Genomic DNA, 19,656 nt, shown 5'->3' on the forward strand with positions numbered 1-19,656 from the left:
TTCCAAGGAGGGAGATTTCACCACTCTCCATTTGAGGGAGTGTGTTCCACTATCAAACATCCTTTACTGTCAGGAGGTTCCTCCTAATGTTGAGGTGGAATCTCTTTTCCTGTTGCTTCCATCCATTGTTCCAGATCCTGTTCTCTGGAGCAGCAGAAAACAAATTTGCTCCCTCCTAATATGACATCCCTTCAAATATTTAAACAGGGCTATCATATCACCTCTTAACCTTCTCTTCTCCAGGCTAAACATCCCCAGCTCCCTTAGTCATTCCTTATAGGGCATGGTTTCCAGACCCTTCACCATTTTAGTCTCCCTCCTTTGTACACACTCCAGTTTCTCAATGTCTTTTTGAATTGTGGTGCCCAGAACTGGACACAATATTCCAGGTGGGGCCTGACCAGAGCAGAATATAGTGGCACTATTACTTTCCTTGATCTAGACACTATAATGTTATTGATGCTGCCTAGAATTGCATTGGCCTTTATCACTGCCACATCACAGTGTTGACTCGTATTCAACTTGTGGCCTACTAGGACTCCTAGTTCCCTTTCACACCATACAATTCAATCATGAAGAAATTACCAGCAACAGTCCATGCCAACTGGTACCTAATGCAAAATTTACCGGCTTTATTACAAAGACCAAGAGTAAAATTTAAAAGGACACAGTATTCTGTTGGCCTTTTCCATGCACATTCTCCCTTCCTTCCAAGGAGTTGAGGGCTCTCCTCTCCCCACCCTTTAGAGTCACAACGACCCTATAAGGGAGGACAACCAGAGAGCAACAAGTCCCCAGACTCCCAGGAAGGCTGACTCCTTGGGGATTGGAATGGATTCCTGGATCATCTACAGATGCCTTCCCAGGCAGGGGTTGGATTAGATGACCCTTGGGATCCCTTCCAGCTTTGTGCATGTTTTGCCTGGCTGGGAAACCCCCACTTGTCTCTACAGGCAGAGTTGCTCTTAGGGGGAAACCAAGGCTCCTCTTTCTCCTGCCTGGGCATCTCCTTTCCCCTCCTGGGCTGCCCTCCCTTTCAGCCTCTCCCTCTTTCAAACGGATGGTTTCACTTTCAGATTCTGGGAAAGCACATCTCTTGCAGGAAGAACACAAACCGGTGGAGGGGATTTCCAGAGAAGAAATGGTTTATGGCTCCAGTGGAGGGCCGAGCAAGGAATAAAAAAGGCACCCAGATTCCATCCCCCGCTCCTTTTCCCCTCCTCTCTTCAGATCCACTTTTTATTCCGATTCTAATTCTAAGAAAGTCTACTTTGCCTTGGCTTGACACAGAGGCGCAGTTGAGGGAGGTGGCCGCCAGAGGGCGCGCCCCCAACCTTTTTCAGTGGCTCCTCCTTTGCAAAAGGACCCAGAAGCCCTGCTGGACTTGACACACCGAGCAGCCTTCCTACACTGCCCTTCATTGCAGAACTTTCTGCTTCCTTGGAAACATCTCTTCGCATCTTTTTATTAATGAGAAAATTCAAGGATGTCCTTTTGGAGGAACTTTGAAGCCTAAGGAAGGAAGGAAGAGCCTGTTTTGCTGCAGCAGAACAACTTGGGCTCCTTTTCTTGGACTCATCCATCATCGTCATCATCATCTCTGGCTTTGGCCTAGAGGTCTCTTCCTGAGCCTGATGAAGCCCCTGGTGCCCTGTCTGTGGATCTTCCTGGTGGCACTTCTAGACTTCCTTGCCCTCCGCCTGGCCTGGCAAAGGCTGAGACCCCCTGGATGGAACCCCTTGGCATTTTCCTGGGCCCTTGCCCTGGGGCGGTGGGCCACGCTGACCCTCTCAGCTTATGCCATCACCTGCCTCAGGCACAGATTGCCTTGTGCCCTTCGAGATGCCCTCTTCACCTCAGCTGCCCTCCTCAGCTTTCTGATACCCTGCTATGCCACCCTGCAGCACATGCTCCTTCCCAAAGAGGACACCCTAGAACTGACTCACAGCTGGGGCAGAGCTGATGTGTTTGTCCTCAACTATGGCATTTTGGGGGCAGTTGTCTTCCTTTGGCATCACCTTCTTCCCCAGGGGGGAGTGGTGGCGAAGGAGAGACCCTCAGCATCCTCAGCATCCTTTGGGCACCTTGTCTTGAGCATGAGGCCAGAGGCACTGAGGTTCATGGCCATCGCAGGCCTCCTTGTGGCTTCATCCTTGGGTGAGTAGCCATGCAGGTGTGTGGAGTTAGGGGTCCTACTTTAGCCTCCCCCTAATCTCAGCCCCCTTCAATTGGAGCTTGGTGGTCTTCTAGATCTAGCTCAGCATCCTCACTGGAGTGCCAACATTGATCAGAGGCGGAAGGATGATAAGTGAGAGCCAGCAGGGCATAGTGGTTTGAGCATTGGACTAGGACTCTGGAGAATAGGGTTTGAAGCTCTGCTCAGCCATGGAAACCCACTGGGTGACCTTGGGCAAGTCACACTCTCTCCGCCTCAGAGGACAGCAGTGGCAAACCACCTCTGAAGAAACTTGCCAAGAAAACCCAGTGGTAGATTCACCCTCAGGTCACCACAACAAGGATAGGCCACAGGCCACATGCGGCCTCACAAGAACTGTGGCCCACTAGAGTTTTTTTTAAAAAATTGACAACCCAGTTTGCAAATTGTGACATATACAGATTTATTTATTTTTTTAAAAAAAATCACATTCTGGTTTACAGGCTGCTAAATGCCTAAAATGCTAATTGTTTTTAAATACTGACTGTTAAGTTTGGGAATGCCAATAAATGTCCAGAATTTTAGTTTTAAGAAAATAAATTTCCTTTGCAATTTACAGACCATTAGTGTTGGACTACAATTCTAGAGATCAGGGTTTGATTCTCATCTCGGCCATGAAACCCACTGGGTGACCTTGGGCAAGACGCATGCTCTCAGCTTCAGGGGAAGGCAATGGCAAATGTCCTCTGAAGAAATCTTGCCAAGAAAATCCCATGAGAGGTTCACCTTTGGGGTGCCATAATTGGGAAATAACTTGAAGGAAAATACTGATAGCAATCAATGGTATCATCAGTATTATAATAACTTGATTGCTTTTAATTTAATATCAACTGCTGTTATGTGCCTTCAAATAATTTCCAACTTATGACAACCCCAAGGTGAAGTTTCATGGCACAGTTTGTTCTGAGTGTGGTTTGATGTCGTCTTGCCCTGAGGCTGAGAGAATGGCCAAACAGGGATTCAAAACCTGGTGTCCTTTACCACTCTGGTTCTGAATATGTTTAAGATGATGATGATGATGACGATTCATGTAATTCATATGTGTGTTTGTGTATGTCAAATATGTGTGGATGTTATTTGTTCATAATTAGTGTGTGTATTTCTAATGAATTTAATCATTCCTAATGAAGACGTATTTTTTAAATTTCGTGGAATATTCAACCTATCATACATATGGCTATTTAATTTTTTGTGTACTTGTAACTTTTCGAAAAGCAGGCCTGCTCCCAACTGCAGCCTTCTAGCCCCTGGCCAGCCTGATAAGTGGCTCAGGTTCTAGCGTTCGAGGGTCCCAGTCCCCTTCCTTGATTGCCATCTGTTGAGTATCCTTTGATTGAGAGATCCTGCATGGCAGGGGTTGGACTGGATGGCCTTTGTGGTCTCTTCCAACTCTATGATTCTATGATTCCAGAGCACCCAGGAGTCCTAAGGCCTTTCTCTTTGTGCATCCCAGGGGAGATGGCCATCCCGTATTACATGGGACGTGTGACTGACTGGATTGTGACTGAAGCCGGCACATCCTCCTTCAAGAAAGCCCTGTGGCTGATGTCTCTTTTCACTGTGGGCAGGTAAGCAGCAAGGAAGATGACTGTGGGAGAACTACTGGGAGGGCAGGATGAATATTTGGTGATGGTGGGGGGGGGGGGTAGGAGGAAGAAGATAGTTGGGGTGCTGGTGACCAGAGACTTTCCAAATGACTTTTCCACATGCCCGCAGTGCCGTGGCAGAGTTTGTCTGTGACTGCCTCTACAACACTACCATGAACCGGTTCCACATCCGACTCCAGAGCACTGTTTTCAGATCAATCCTGCGTCAGGAGATTGGGTTCTTTCACGCTAACCGAACAGGTAAAGCATCTAATTCGTGGTCATCCCTTAAACTCATACGGCCGTCTCCCCAAATCTGTTGTTTATCCATAATTCTTTGTCTTAAATTCTTTTTTTGAGATTGAAAGCTGGAAATGGCCGCCCACAGGCCTGTTTCACACATAGAGCCTGGAGTAAATACATTATGTACTGTATATACTCATATATAAGTGTAGAAATTTAGGTCAAAAAATTGACCCCCAAAGATCTGAGTCAACTTATCAATGGGTCAATGTAAGTACTGTATCTTAATTCTTATTTAAAAGAAGGAACCATCTCCTGGTGAAAAGCAAGAGTATAATACAGCGCGCCCGTGTCATACGCAGGCGCGCTTTACGCAGCTTGAGCATACGTGCTGAAGCCGCGGGGCGGAAGGGGCGGCGCATCCCATTCCATTGAATGGGCACGCACACCTGTTGCGCCCTGCGCGCCACCGTGCCGCCATGCACGAGCCCCATTGTTTCCAATGGGGCTTGAGCATAGGCGGAATTCGCCATACGCGGAGGGATCCGGAACAGATCTCCGCATAAGGCGAGGGCCCACTGTATATTAAACACCAATTCCCTCTACTCTCTCATTCATCCACTCTTTAGAGTAAGCACAAAGAGTTATGTCTGCTGGACTTTTGTAAGTTCTGTGATATTGTTTTGCTTTGCTTCATTCTTTAGGTCCTTTGCTATATGCTCCTAAATTTGACCCTATACTTATCTGTGGGTCATATCAAAATCCATAATTCTGGCTACAAAACTTTCCCTCGATTTATACATAAAGTTGACTTATAGTCAAGTATATACAGTATATAACGATACTTTAAACATTTATGGGCAATACAATGCAGCATAAGTAGCATTGTTTTATTGCTAAAAAGTAGCATAAAAACTTAACACTGTTTCTTTTTTAAAAACTACTCTGATTACTGTTTCTCTTAAAATGTAGATCTTTTTTCTTCCATTTTTCAAATAAATTTTAGACACATTTAAAAAAAATTAATTTCCCACCAGGAACTGTTTTTCTTATCAAAATATTTTTATTTGGTCAGCAATTTTAGGATAACAGTTCATTAAAACTACTGACACCTGAAAATTCTAACATAAGGGAGCATGCAAGATAAGAGATCCATGTAGACTACATGCATATCAAATCCGTCACAGTTACTAGACTCATACTGAAGTATCTCTCTAAAAACCAAAATGAGAAGAGGAAGAGTAAAAATGATTCTGATTCTGATTCTTGAGTTGTGTAGTGATTCTGCTGTAAATGAAAATGATTCAATCTGGAAAGTGGGGAAAAATTGAGCTTTCCTATTTTCATAACTAATAAATCGATACCCTATTAAATAAAAAAGTCAGTGACTTCTTGGTTGTTTTATACATCACATGGTGTTATTAGTAATAAAAATATAGATACAAAGCCAGTCCAGTTAAACTTAATTGCAAAAACTAAGATCAAGTTACACTCCAAAATAATACGTGTTTCAATGGAGGTCCATGGGCAAAGCTTGTTGCTGAAAGAAATGTAATAATAAGGAACCACATAATTTCAAAATTTTGCTGTATGAATTTTCTTCTTGCCTTATCAGACATTGGTTTTGGGTATTCCTTTTGATAGGTTTGTGTCCATATTAAGCACTTTTCAATGTGTTTAAACATAATGTGAAACGCAACTAAATAACATGCTAGGAATGCATTGGGGATATGTTGCTTTGGGACAAAAGGCACTGAGTAACAATTGTTTGGCATTTTAAAAATATACAATAACTAACAAATAAATAATATAATAAAATAACTAATACATAAATAATAGGTAATGACTAAAATTATTGTGTAATAATAATAATAATAATAATAATTTTAAAAAAATTCTATCCCACTTTTTGCCAGGCAAATTAACATGTCCATATCATACATGAGGCAAGGGTGTCAATAGAGGTGTGTGGACTGCACTGGGTGATATCTCAGGTGGGGTGAACACTTAGTGAAGTGGTCATTCACTGTCAATCCCAAGACCCCCATCTGCCAGCCAGGGTACCTCTGCCATCCATTGGCTGTGGCCACTGGGGAGGGTGGGGTGCTGGTGCTACCTGGTAGCCCTCTTTGGGTCTGGCAAGGCTGCTGGCTGGGACAAGAAAGGGAGGTGCCATGGCATCAGTGGTGACCACTGACTCCTCCTCTTCTGCAAAAGGAAAGGAGTCTGTGGTCATTCTTGCCACCATCACCTCCCCTTCCCTCCCAACCAGCAGATCCACTAGATCCAAAGGGGTTGCCAGATTGCAGCAGCATCTTTCCCAGATGCTTGGTACACTGCTACTGCCTTGTCCTCCCTTCCTTTCCACTGCCCTGCCCCATGCTTCCTTCTGGGACAGGGAGCACAGAGCAGGGCAGTGGGCAGGAATGGAGGGCAAGGTAGTCTAATGCAGCCGCTGGTGAGGATGGGGTGCTACTGTCACCTGGCAACACCTTCCAGGTCTGATAGGACTGCTGCCTAGGCAGGGAAAAGAGGGGATGGAAAGGCATCCCTGGTCTCCCCTGCTGCCATTGTCTCCTTTTTCCAGCCTGGCCCGTAGCCCTGCTAGACTCAGGTAGGGCTGCCAGGCAGCAACAGTACTCTATCCCCATAAGCAGATGCAACTTATGGGTTACAGAGGTACACTGGTTAGTGGGGGAGAGTGACTAGGGGTGTGCGCCAGGCAGCTTGGAGGTGACAGGAAAAGAGATTCCACCTCATCATTAGGAGGACCTTCCTGACAGCAAGAGCTGTTTGACAGTGGAGCTCACTGCCTCGGAGAGGTGGCGTCTCCTTCTTTGGAGGTCTTTAAACAAAGTCTGGATGGCCATGTGTTGATGATGCTTTGATTCTGTGTTATTCCATGGCAGACTAGGGTTGGACTGGATGAACCTTAGAGGTCTCTGCCCACTCTATGACTCTAAAACAGCATGAATTACCACAATGAAGTGACACCAACCCTAGTGATACCACTGGCATGAGGGAAAACAAGATGTGTGGGATGCCCAGAAGATGGTTCAAAGGGGTTGTGGGAGAGACGTGGGGCAGATCACAGAAGGAGCTTGGTGCATGTGGAGGGAATAAAGAGGGAACAGGTTGATGGAATAATGGTGAATCTCATCGTGAAGAAAAAATCAAGGCAACTGGGAAGGAAAAAAAGTTATCATTGTGTCTTTCCTCATCTTTATTCACAACTGTTACTTGACCGTCTCTTTTCTTCCTCACAGGGGACCTCACTTCCCGTGTGACATCTGACACAGATGCCATGAGCGAAGCCCTCAGCGGGGACCTGAGCCTGTTGATGTGGTACCTGATGCGGGGTCTTTTCCTCTACGGCACGATGCTGTGGCTGTCAGTGCCTCTGGCCTTGTTCGTCACTGTGGCCCTTCCCTTCATACTCCTGGTGCCAAAGCTCTCTGGGAGATTTTACCAGGTACCTAGACAGATGCATGGGTGTCATAGCCTTAACCTCAAGAGCCATTCAAATTCAACATACTGGGAACTTTCACACTACTTAGTTATATAACTGTATGATTCTTCTTTAACTACCACAGCAACATCCATGCCCTATGACAAACCACTTAGGGAGCTGGGGATGTTTAGCCTGGAGAAGAGAAGGTTGAGGTGATATGATAGCCCTATTTAAATATCTGAAGGGATGTCACATTGAGGATGGAGCAAGCTTGTTTTCTTCTGCTCCAGAGAACAGGACCCACAAGCTCCAGAAAAAGAGATACCACCTCAACATTAGGAGGAACTTCCTGACAGTAAGGGCTGTTAGACAGTAGAACACACTCCCTCAAAGTGAAGTGGAGTCTCCTTCTTTGGAGGTCTTTAAGGAGAGGCTGGATGTCCATCTGTCGGAGATGGTTTGCTTGAGAGTTTCTGAATGGCAGGGGGTTGGACTGGATGGCTCTTGTGGTATCTTCCAACTCTATGATCCTATGGAATCCTGAGATTTTTGGTTGCATGAGGCAATAGAGCCCTCTGGCTAAGGATTTAAATGCTCTATGGAGTTCTGGGATTTAAGGTTTAGGACAGAATCTTTAAAGTGTAATCATAGTGCTATAAATGTGTGCTGTGAACCTGTCTTTAGGAGGACACACACACACACACACACACTCACACACACACCCCACCCCACACCTCACCCCCCTGCTTAGTCCAGGGGTGGGCAATGTCATTGGTGGGGTGGAGGCATTGGCAAATTTTCTCCCCTCCAATCCTCTACAGGCTCCCTTCCACTAATAGTGCTCCCAAATGTTTCTACTGTGGAGTCTTGCCACAGTGCATTTGAGCATTTGTGGACGGCAAGCCTTCTAATGGCAGTGTGTGAATGACAGTGTGTGGGGACAACGGGACTGTAGGTCCCGCTTTTTTCATATCCATAGAGTGTGTGTGAGGAATGGATCCCCTGTGGATACGAAGGGCCGACTGTATATTTCTTGGAGTTCTTCCCAAAATGACAATAGGAGGTGATGTTGTTTCACTTCCTGAGAAGGACTTGAATGAAAATAGAGAAATATAGAAGTATCATGATGATTTTTTTAAGAAATTAGGGGTGGGGGAACTGGAAGGAGCTTGGATGCAGGGGTGTCACTAGGGGTGTGTGGATTGCACCAAGTGACATCCTGGCAGAGTGACACTACAGAAATGAGGTGTTTTTGCCTATGTCCTTAGTGTGTGTGTTGGGGGGGTGAGTAGGTGAGGCTCAATGGAAAGAAATAGAGTGAGTGGGGTATGGCTCAGTGGAAGGAGAAAGGACAGGCCCTACTTTTTTTAAAATAAGAAATGTAAAAATTAAATCAAAAAAATTACATTTAAATTTTATGTTATTTAAACAAAAAAATTTAAATAATCACATCTTACCAAATTTTCACTGTAACCATTTGAAACAATGTACATGTAAATGCATTTAGGCTGTGAGCATGATATTGTAATTTAAAGTTATACTTTTAATGTTGCTAATTGTTTATGTCACAACTATTACCATAACTTTCAATGATGTACAGGAATTACAATTGATGAGTAACATTAGTACAAAAAACATTACTAAGGATTCTGTATACTGTGGAATGGGAGGAAGTCAATGGAAGGGGTAACACTATGAGTTACTGCACTAGGTGATATCAATCCTAATGATACTGCTGGTTGGGGGAGCACAAAAGTGGATTCCAGGGGCTGCATGTGGCTCATGGACCCCACTTTGCCCTTGACTAGTTTAGTCCAATCTGCCATCTATTTTTGGAACCTCATAAAGCATGCATACTAATTTGGGTATCGTCTATATCTCATATTATATTGATATGTACTACTTTGATTTTTTAAATTTAAGAAATGCATAAATATATGAAAATATATGAATAAGTAGATAAATAAATTCCAGCACCCACTAAAGGGAGAAGATTCTCTGTCCTCTGATTTTTCTGTGGCCCTGTTCCCTACTTTAAGGGTGGCAACTGTGCTGTGTCCAAGGGCTATTATTTGGGCCTCCAGGATGGTCCAAGAGCCTCATGGACAGTCAGAAAAGCCCTTCCAACAAGTGGCTGGAAGTCTGCTTCTGGTGTTAAAAACAAGTGTTTTTAGTTGCTAAGCAGTTCCTGCAGGTGGTAGGGTTTCATCCTACCTAAAAGATGAATTACCGCTCATGGATGCACCTTCATCACACCCTTTTTCCCCCAAGAGGAAGAGTGTTCTGGGGAGTCTGAAGACGTTGAGGGCCACAAAACAACCTTGGGAGCCTACTTGGGGGCCTTAGGGCCACATGTTCTTCACATCTTTCCTACTCAGACTTGCCAGTCATCCTCCCTTACATCTGGTATTTATGAGTCCTTCAGAGCCTAAGGTCTTCAGGAAAGGCCCTTCCATCCCACCACCTTCTCAAGCTCATTTGGAGGAAACAAGGGAGACAGGGCCTTTTGGGTGGCCCTGTCTAATTGTCTTTTAAAAAACAAACAAATTGTTGGTGTTTAATCATCTTTTAAGTAAGATTTATATCTATATGTTTATTGACAGTTTTGTATAGTTTTTAATCTATATTGGTTTTGAATATGTTATAAGCTGCCTTGAATCCCATTATAGGAGAATGAAGGAAATGCAACTTACTGTATACACTCAGCTATAAGTTTAAAAATTTATGCCCGAAAACTGACCCCAAAATCCCAGTTGACTTATTTACTGTAATGTGATAGCAGCTCTTTCAGATTTCTCCATGCGGTGGGGAAAGCAGTTTCCTTCTCTCTTGAGCCAAGCAGAAAGAGTCCTGGGTGACTGACTGCTGTTAAACAGAGTCCCTCTTCTGCCCTTGCCGCCACTGTGTGGGGAGTGAAGGATGAGACGAAGGCTGAAACGCTGAAGCAAAAAGCCTCATCTAGAGTCCCTCTTGACATGTTCACACATACACACACTGAAGGAGCCTCCAAGTTTTACTCTCGACTTATCCATGGGTCATAGCAAAATCCATATTTTTGGCCCCAAAAACTGCCCTCGACCTATACATGAGGTTGACTTTTTGGCGCGTTACAAACGCGCGCATAGTACGCGCTCTGAGCATACTAGGGTTAGGAAGAGCCGTCTCTTCCTCACGGCCCCCAACCCTAGTACGCGCGGAGTGCGTAAGAGATGGTGCCGCCCATCCACATGGGGGCCACCATCTTTACGTGCTGGATGCGCTGCGTCCGCACGTATCGCCCTGGAACTGACACCGCAAATGCGCCCCTTGCGCTTTGCACCGCCTCTTCCGGGGCCTGAGAAGGAGCGCGATTTCCGCGCTACTTCTTGGCAGCATCCGGGAACCGCGCTGTTTAAAGGCTGCGGCTCCCAGATGGTGCAAGTGGCGGCAGACCGCCACAATCTGGCATTCTGTAATGTGCCTTAGTCAAGTGTATATGGTAGTTCCTTCTCTATAAATAAAATGAACAAAAAGAAGAGGGAGGATGCAATCTCAATGCTTTGGTTTACCAAGTCCCGATCCATTGATTCAACTTCTTCCCTTCCAGAACCTTTCACAGGAGGTCCAGGAATCCCTTGCCAAGGCCAATGAGGTGGCTGTGGAGAACTTCCAAGCCATCTCCACCATCCGCAGCTTTGCTAATGAGGACGGGGCATCTCGGTGCTATGAGGAGAAGCTTCAGGAGACCTACAAGCTCAACCAGTGGGAGGCTGTGGCCTATGCTGCCTCCATGTGGACTAGCAACGTAGGTTCTGTATCCTCAGGAAGAGAGATGTTCCCCTTCCTTACAAAATAGAAGATAATGGTGTGATGTTATCTGGGATCCCAAGAGAAAGACTTGAGGCTAAACCCTAATTTTCTTCCCCACAGCTCTCAGGACTGGCTCTCAAAATTGGCATCTTGTATTACGGTGGCCATCTTGTCACACTGGGGCACGTGAGCACCGGCGCTCTTGTTACCTTTTTCCTGTATGAAATGGAGTTCTCCACAGCGGTGCGGGTAAGCCAGTGAGAGAGACATGAAGGAGGGAAAATGTAACCAGAATTCAAAAGTAACTATTTACTTGTAATGACATAATTCTCTTTCAACCAAAAAAACTTTTAGCAGCTTAAAAGTTTTAGCTGTTTAGTAACTAAAACTTCCTAGTTCCATTACAGTTCTAACCTATCAAGATATTACTTCCCTCCTTTTGGTTTATCAAGGCATGGCTTCCCTTCTTTTGCTATCTTACATGATTCCTTTCAAAATATCTATGTGAAATCCAGCATGGTATAGTGGTTTGAGCATTTGACTATGCCCAACAGGGTGCGAATTCCTGTTCATCCACAAAACTCACTAGGTGACCCTGGGCAAGTCACACACTCTCATCTTCAAAGGATGGCAATGACAAACCCCTGCTGAAGAAACCTGCCAAGCAAATTCTGTGACAGGGTTGACTTAAGGTCGCCCTAAGTTGGAAATCACTTGGAAGGCACACAACAATGAACTTAATTACTTTTATGGGCATCTTAGTACTAGAACTTATAACTAGAACATTTAACTATGATGTAGTAACTATAATTTTAACTGCTTAATTTTTTCCCCTAAGATCCACCTGTGCCTGGTGTTTCCCCCTTTTTGCCCCTGACCCGCCTCCCCACAAATATTTTCTTCCTCACAGAACATCTATGTCCTTTTCCCCTCTAGGTCCTCCTCCAAGTGTACCCCAATGTTCAGAAGGCGATAGGCTCCTCTGCAAAGGTTTTCGAATACATCGACCGGATGCCCAAGATCAGCCCTTCCGGCAAGTTGGCCCCCCAGGATTTACAAGGACACGTGGTGCTGAAGGATGTTTCTTTCTCCTACCCTGACCGGGACAATTCCTTTGTCTTGAAGGTAATGTGGAGCATAGCCAGAATGGTGAGGAATCGAAGGTGACAAGGAAGTGAATAGGAAGAGAAATATGTCTTTTCCTCAGTATGAGCTGAAAAGGAAACTAGGTGTAAAGGTGGACTAAGCTTCAAGAGGGACGTAAGCAAATGGGAAACAGCCATGAGGTGGCAATCCCACTGAGAGGTGTGGGAAACTGCACTTTTTAAAAAGCATTCCTGTCACATTTTAAATTGATTTTTGCTTTAACATTATTGATGTTTTTAAGAATTAAGTAAACTACCATATTAACACATCTATACTATTAATGGAAAAAACAATTTAAAATGTGACAAGAATGCTAAAAAAAGTGCAACCTCCCATACCCTCAGTGGGACTACTACTTTATGGCCACGGTGGGTCAATACAAAGTACATGAATTAAACATTCATTATAAAATTATTTTTTAAAGAATTAAATGACCATATTAAAAAAACATTTTGATTATGAATGTTTAATTCATGTACTTTTTTGTTGACCCACTGTGGTCACTTTGGATCCCATTCAGGAGAAAGGTGAGATAAACATAAAATGAAATAAGAATCAAATTAAATTGGAGTGAGTGACATAATACAAAGTGTATTAAACCCCTAGGTGTTCTTAGATTGCAGCTCCCAGCTAGTGGTGAGGATTGCTAAGCGCTGCAGTTCAACAGTATCTGGAGGGCTGCTTGATTTCTGTCCCATCTCACCTAAAGAGCATCTCCCACATGAAAAGATGTGAAGTCCAAGGCCTAAAATGGCTGGATTTGTTTGACAAAAGAGTTCCTTCTCCCCAACTTACACTGTCTGTTTCTCACAGGGGGTGTCCCTGGAGCTGTGTCCTGGCACAGTGACGGCCCTCGTGGGCCCCTCGGGGTCCGGAAAAAGCACCGTTGTGGCCCTGCTGGAATGGTTTTATGAGCCCCAGAAAGGCCAAGTGTTGCTGGATGGCAGGAATTTGAGTGAATACGAGCATCATTTCCTGCGCCAAAAGGTGAGGCCTTACTCTCAGGAAAACAGTGCTGTTACTGGTCCCATATATAGGCCTTGAGGTTGTTTGAAAGTTTAGACTTAAACCTGATGCGGATGCACCAGCATATAATCCACAAGTTGGAAAGGGCCTCATGGACCAATGAGTCCAATTCTCAGTTCAGATTTCCAGCTAGAGCATCCCCAGCAGGTTGCTGTCCAGGCTCTTTCTGAAGACTTCTGGAGAAGGAGGCCCCATCATTTCCCTAGGCAGTTGGTTCCATTGCAGAACCACTCTTAATGTCAAAATGCTCCTTCTAACATTCAAACAAAATCTCCTGTCCTGTAACTTAAAACCACTAGACTTGGTCCCACTCTTTGGTGCAGCAGAGAACAGACCTGCTCCCTCCTCTCTGTGACAGCCCTTAAGATATTTAAAGAGGGCAATCATGTCACCCTGCCTTCAATCTTCTCTTCACCAGGCTGAACATGCCCAACTCTTTCAACCTTTCCTTATATGTTTCATTCTCCATGCCTTGTAACATCGTCGTTTCCCTTCTCCGGACCAGCTCCAACATGTCTATATTCTTCTTAAAATGAGGTACCCAGAACTCAACACAGTAGTCCAGATGAGGCCTGACCAGTGCAGAATATAGTGGAACTATTATATTTCCTTTGCTTGGAAACTATGTTTCTATTTCCATTAATGCTGGCAAAAATATTATTTGAGAGCCAGTGTGGCATAATGGTTTGAGTGCTGGACTACAACTCTGGAGATGAGGATTCAATTCTCAGCTTGGCCATGAAACCCACTGGGTGACCTTGGGCAAGTCACATGCTCTCAGCCTCAGGGGAAAGCAATGGCAAACCTCTGAACAAGAAAACTCCACGATATAGTCGCCATAAATTGGAAATGACTTGAAGGCACACAACACACATAGTGACATAGAAGCAATTGTCCACTACTGTTCTGAAGCGTTTGCCTTGCTCCCTTGTTCTCTCCTTCTTCAATTATTCCTCTTTGTTATTCCCTTCCTATGTCCACACATTGGGTTTTTCCTGGCATTGGTAGGGAATAAAATAGCCCTCCAGATCCTTTTTACCCTTCTGTCCTTCTTGCAGGTGGTGCTGGTGAGCCAAAGGCCAGTGCTTTTTGCTCCTGAAGAAAACATCGCATATGGCTTGGGGAGTGGAGCCGGGAAGAGGTGGCCAGGCAGCCCCGGCGAGTAGGAGCCCATCGGTTTGTTGCCCGACTGAGCCATGGCTACGACACAGGTATAAGACTCTTCCTTCCAGTGGCACCCAATCCTTCTCTGACACAAAATGGACTCTAGCTCAAGGAATGAAACGCCCTGCAAAAGCTGCAAAGCCCAATCTCCCATCCTGATATCCCCAGCTAAAAAAGAAAAAGGAAAGACCCATATAACAAACCATGGGAAGGTTTTGTGCCAGGGATCTGGAGAGCTGCTGATAGTCAAGAGGAGGCTGTATTTAGCTATCTAGGGAGTGGGAAACCTTTAAGGTTCTGGGTGCCATTTTCCTTCTGCTTCACACCTTGGAGTGTTCCACACTAGCTAATGCCTCATACAGATGGCTTCCCAAAATGGCAGACTGCACTCTCAAACTTCTATGACAACACTTTGCTATGTAAACATAATCTCACTCCTCTTTTAAAAAGGCCTGATCACTTCTGGTCTCTAAAAAAGACCTTTTCAGGCAGGGGAATATGGTATTATATGACAAGCTCCCCAGAAGCTTTGCTAGTTGTGGGGGGCAAAATGTGGAAGGAATTTGGAGGGAATTCTGTGGGTCCTGAAGGCTGTAAGTGGCTCACAAGCATTGCCTCCCCCCTGCCCTGGCCGCCTCAGGCTAACTAGACAACAAAGCTGACTTCTCATAAGGCCTGTGATCTGTTGTCTTACACTGCCCCCAACAAGTTGGGTACTCATTTTAGCAACCTTGGAAGGATGCAAGCCTGAGGCAAGCTTGCACCCTGTCTGGTATTAAACTTGCAATGAATGGCTGCATTACAGACATTTAACCAATGTGCCACCAGGGCTCCTAGAGGATGGGATGCTGAAGGTGTTGCTGAGTTACTATGATGGCATGTAAGAGGGGGAAAGCTATGCAGGCCCTGAGCAGCATAAATTAGGAATTTATCAGTCCCCCAAATTTCTGTAAATTAGGAATTTCTGCATCAAAAGCAACACTTTGAATTGCAACAGATAAGTTAGTGGCTTATGTGTATGTAACTCTTGCATATATTTTCTAGCCCTTTATGCCCTGCCCCCAATATCCTCTACTCTGGCAGCTGTCAAGCCCCAGGTATGGGGCATCAATGCTGCTGCTGCTGCTTACCAGCAGGGACAGAAAGACAAACAAGAGATTTGGGCCCCATTCCTGGGCTATAAAGTGAATCAAGTATCAGATTATATGAACATAGTTCCCATTTGAACTCGCATTTGATCCTAGTTTAAGGAAAATCGTTCCCATTTGAATTCGCGTTTGATCCTACTTTGATCGATTTCTCTAGCGTAAACCCGAATCAGCGGTGGATAACCCAGGTTATCCTGACACCACTTTTCCAGAGATTCTTTTGTCTGGAGGTGTTACTTTGTTTTCTTTCCTGGCATTCCTGTCGCCATTTTCCTGTTTGCGTAGCCTTTCCTCAGTGGTGTGGGAAGCATCCACTATGACTATGTCATTTCCACTGCTCACTTCCTGCCCAGGCCAGTAAACAACAATAATGAGATGGACATAATACAAGCATAGCATTATGCTCCACCTGCTTGATCCAGAATCCCAGCCTCAGATGCTTCTGCCAGGATGTAACATGAGAATGGCTCTCAAGGAGTCTGACTTGACTGCAGAGCATTTTCCTTTTTTCAGATGCTGGAGAAACAGGAAGCCAGATTTCTGGAGGACAGAGGCAAGGGGTTGCCATCGCTCGGGCTTTGATCAGAGATCCCAGAGTGCTAATCCTGGATGATGCCACCAGTGCCCTCGACACAGAAAGTCAGCAGGAGGTGAGTTAGATGTGGCAGGATTGGCAGAGAGCAGGAATGGGCAACATGCCTTCCTGCCAGTTTTTTGGAGCCCAGAGCTTCCCTCCGCCCCCACCACTATATTTTATTTCTTGACTGAAAAACATGTCTTCCAATAGCTGGAAAACCCTCCCAGGAAGAATAATGAAGTGGCAAGACTTTTTTCATAATCACCTCTCAGTATTTGAACATCCCAAAATGTTTTGGGAAATGTTCTGGGCAGAACGAGCTCAGGCTTGCTAGAGAGGTTAAGAACAATAAAAAGAGCTTTTGGGGGTATGTCTGTAGCAAAAGGAAGAAGAAGAAAATGGTGGAGAACATGGTGAAATGCTAACAGGGGACAGAAAAAAGGCAGAACTATTCAACACCTTCTTTGCCTCAGTCTTCTCACAAAAGGGAAAAGGGTGCTCATGCTAAGGAATAGGAAGCAGATAGTGCAATCGGGGAAATGCAGCACAGAATACGTAGTATAGGAATACCTGGTTAAACTAAACAAATTCAAGTTTCCAGGGTCAGATGAACTACACCCAATGGTATTAAAAGAACCAATAGAAGTAATCTCAGAGCCACTGGCAATAATCTTTAAGAATTTCTGGAGAACAGGACAAGTTCTGGCAGACTGGAGTAGGGCAAATTTGTCCCCATCTTTAAAGGGGGGGGGGGAGAGGGGAATGAAGAATGTCCAGGGGAATGGAGAGGAACTGGGCAGAATGTTTTTTGTTCCAAAGGGTACAGTCAGTAGAAGCAGGAAAGACTGAGGCTGAGTGCACTCAATGGAAGCTTTTCCCATTTGTCCATTTCAGGTGGAAAAAGAGATTTATGAAGGGAAGGCCCGTAACAGGCGTTCTGTGCTGCTTATTTCTCACCGCCTCCACAGTGTGGAACGTGCAGATCTCATCCTGGTCATGGAAGAGGGGGAGATCCAGGAGAAAGGGACCCATGAGGAGCTAATGGAGAGGAAGGGAGCCTATTGGCAGCTGGTGCAGAGGCAACAGAACGGGACCAATGGGGGAGGATGCAATGGTGTCCCCAAAGTGGCAAATGGGCCTCTATAATGGCAGCAAAACAGTGGAGCATCTAGTTCTAGGGTCCAGGACCTTACCTATTGAAGGGGACTTTCTTTCCCTTAAGTCTATGAGAAATAAGAAGACCAGGTCTGGTGAATCAAAGAACCAACTTTATTTAGGGAAAGAAATGCATTTCTGTCTCCTACCCTGATGGAGTGGAATTGAAAAAGGATGGGAGCCCTGAGCCGTAAGCTCTTATGCTCTAATATAGTTTGTTAGGGTTGCAAAGTCACTCCTTCAAGGAAAATGTCATCATGCTAATGAATGCAATAGACATTTTGCCTTCTAGATGCCAGTTGGTCATGTACCACTGCCTGTAAGGTAAACAACCATTCCCCAGCCCTTTGGCCTTCTAAGGAATGAGATATACCAAACAACTTTCACAGTGTCAGTTTGTTCTTCTGGAAGAAATTCTTGACATGCGCTTTAGATGGGATACAATCATTTTTCTGGGCCAGCCCCATGCAAAGCCATGTTAGTTTCCCCTTCATTACCATTCTGCAATGAGCTGACAAGGGCAACAGAATGGATATCACCATTCAGGAATTATCCCTTTCACAAAATTCAGACAAGTCTAAGAAACACCCTGTCCCCTTTGACATCATCCTCTAATAAATAATAATAATAATATATTTATATGCAGCCTCTCCCGGAAGATCAAGACAGCTTACAGCATCAGGTAAAACACAGTATAAAATACAACATATAGTTAAAATACATCCCATTAATACCCTCCCTCCCCTCCATACTACAATAAAATCTTATTAAACAATCAAAGAATTAAAAGGATTCAAAATTAAAAGAATTATAGTAGTCAATAATCAAGCCAGTCACAAGGGATGGGCAGTTTGGGTGTTCCCTATGATGGTCTGTGTCCATGGGGGACCGGGTGGAGTATTCAGGGAAGACCTGTCGTAGGAATCATAATATTGTGTAAATGCACTCCTTAGGTCTGTGAGGGGTAAAGCTACACTGTTCAGACATTCAAGCAAAGTCTCCCTCTTTCTTCCTCTCCATGTATGGGTGAGTTATGAATATGAATAATAATAGAGATGCAAAATCTGCGGGTATGGCGATGAAGTGACAAGTTCAGTTTTAACCTAAAGCCACAATGAGTAAGTGACCATATGAATGGTGGAAGGAAATCCTGGAATATAGTGTGATGCTGCCTGGGAACCAGAAAAGAGATGTGACAAAGTGGGCAAAATGTGTGGAGTGTGCCAGGAAACCATGGTCTCTGTTCAACACACTGTCAATGGACTGGAGTTTGGAGATATATCCCAATGTTGCTGTTTCTACCCTGTATTATATATTTGAATTAAATGGGCAGGCAGAGAGTCTCCCTCTTTCTTTCTCTCCATGTATGGAGTATGGGTGTATGTATGGAATATGGCTGAGTGTGCCAAAGGATGTGTATTTCAGCAGCACTGTATGTATTATGTATATATATACACCTTAAAGTCACCTGCTAGACCTTAGGAACTAGTAGAAATGCCAAGAATTCTCCAGAGCTATTTTCTGTGTGTGTGAATGAAAGGAAACAACCATTGTTATGTATGTGCATGTTTATGTGAATAGAAAAAAAGGTGAGAGTTTTTGTGTGTGTTGTCTAAATTAAAATGTTTTATTAGAAATGTTGTCTCATTTGGGGCCTTATTTATTTATTTGTTCATTGTCCTGATGTTTCCCTTTAGAGAGTAAGAGAATCTTTTTATGTGTATGTCAGTTTGAATTATGACAGAGGCCACCATCCCTTGCCACTTCAGAACAGCATAAACAGTCACTGGCAGAGTAATGTTCTTCTTTGCCTATGGCAAGTAGCAATGTAGGGCAACAAATGAACATGTCATCATGTAGTGCAATATACTTGTGCCTTGTGCCTTGTCCATTCTTTTAACATTAGCGCTACCACATGCAAAAGTCTTGCTTAATGTCATTCCCATTTGAGGATTATTTGTATATCATCCAAGTTTTTAAGAATACCAGAACTGGGGTCTTATTACAGATAATAAATACTGTATATACTATTTGGATCAAAAATTGAACAAAAAAAAACTGGGTCGGTGCAAGTGTTGTATCTTAACTCAACTCTTAACATCTCCATCTATGTAGTGTGGCAAAAGATAGGAGGAGCTTAATCCATCCCTGGAGAA

General features: G+C 44.4%; 1 protein-coding gene across 1 annotated transcript; it reads left to right on the forward strand.

Annotated features, from left to right (window-relative positions):
• The first annotated feature begins 1,286 nt into the window (after nt 1-1,286).
• Nucleotides 1,287-18,127, forward strand: LOC121922961 (antigen peptide transporter 1-like). Its single transcript, XM_042452964.1, is given in 12 exon segments — nt 1,287-2,157; nt 3,669-3,783; nt 3,932-4,062; nt 7,311-7,516; nt 11,082-11,279; nt 11,405-11,533; nt 12,221-12,409; nt 13,244-13,417; nt 14,515-14,572; nt 14,575-14,667; nt 16,282-16,418; nt 17,240-18,127. Coding segments are annotated over 12 exon segments (2,205 nt in total). The 5' UTR covers nt 1,287-1,634; the 3' UTR covers nt 17,492-18,127.
• The last annotated feature ends 1,529 nt before the right edge of the window (nt 18,128-19,656 follow it).

The sequence above is a fragment of the Sceloporus undulatus genome, chromosome 2, assembly GCF_019175285.1.
Source record: "Sceloporus undulatus isolate JIND9_A2432 ecotype Alabama chromosome 2, SceUnd_v1.1, whole genome shotgun sequence".
Classification (NCBI taxonomy): Eukaryota; Metazoa; Chordata; class Lepidosauria; order Squamata; family Phrynosomatidae; genus Sceloporus; species Sceloporus undulatus.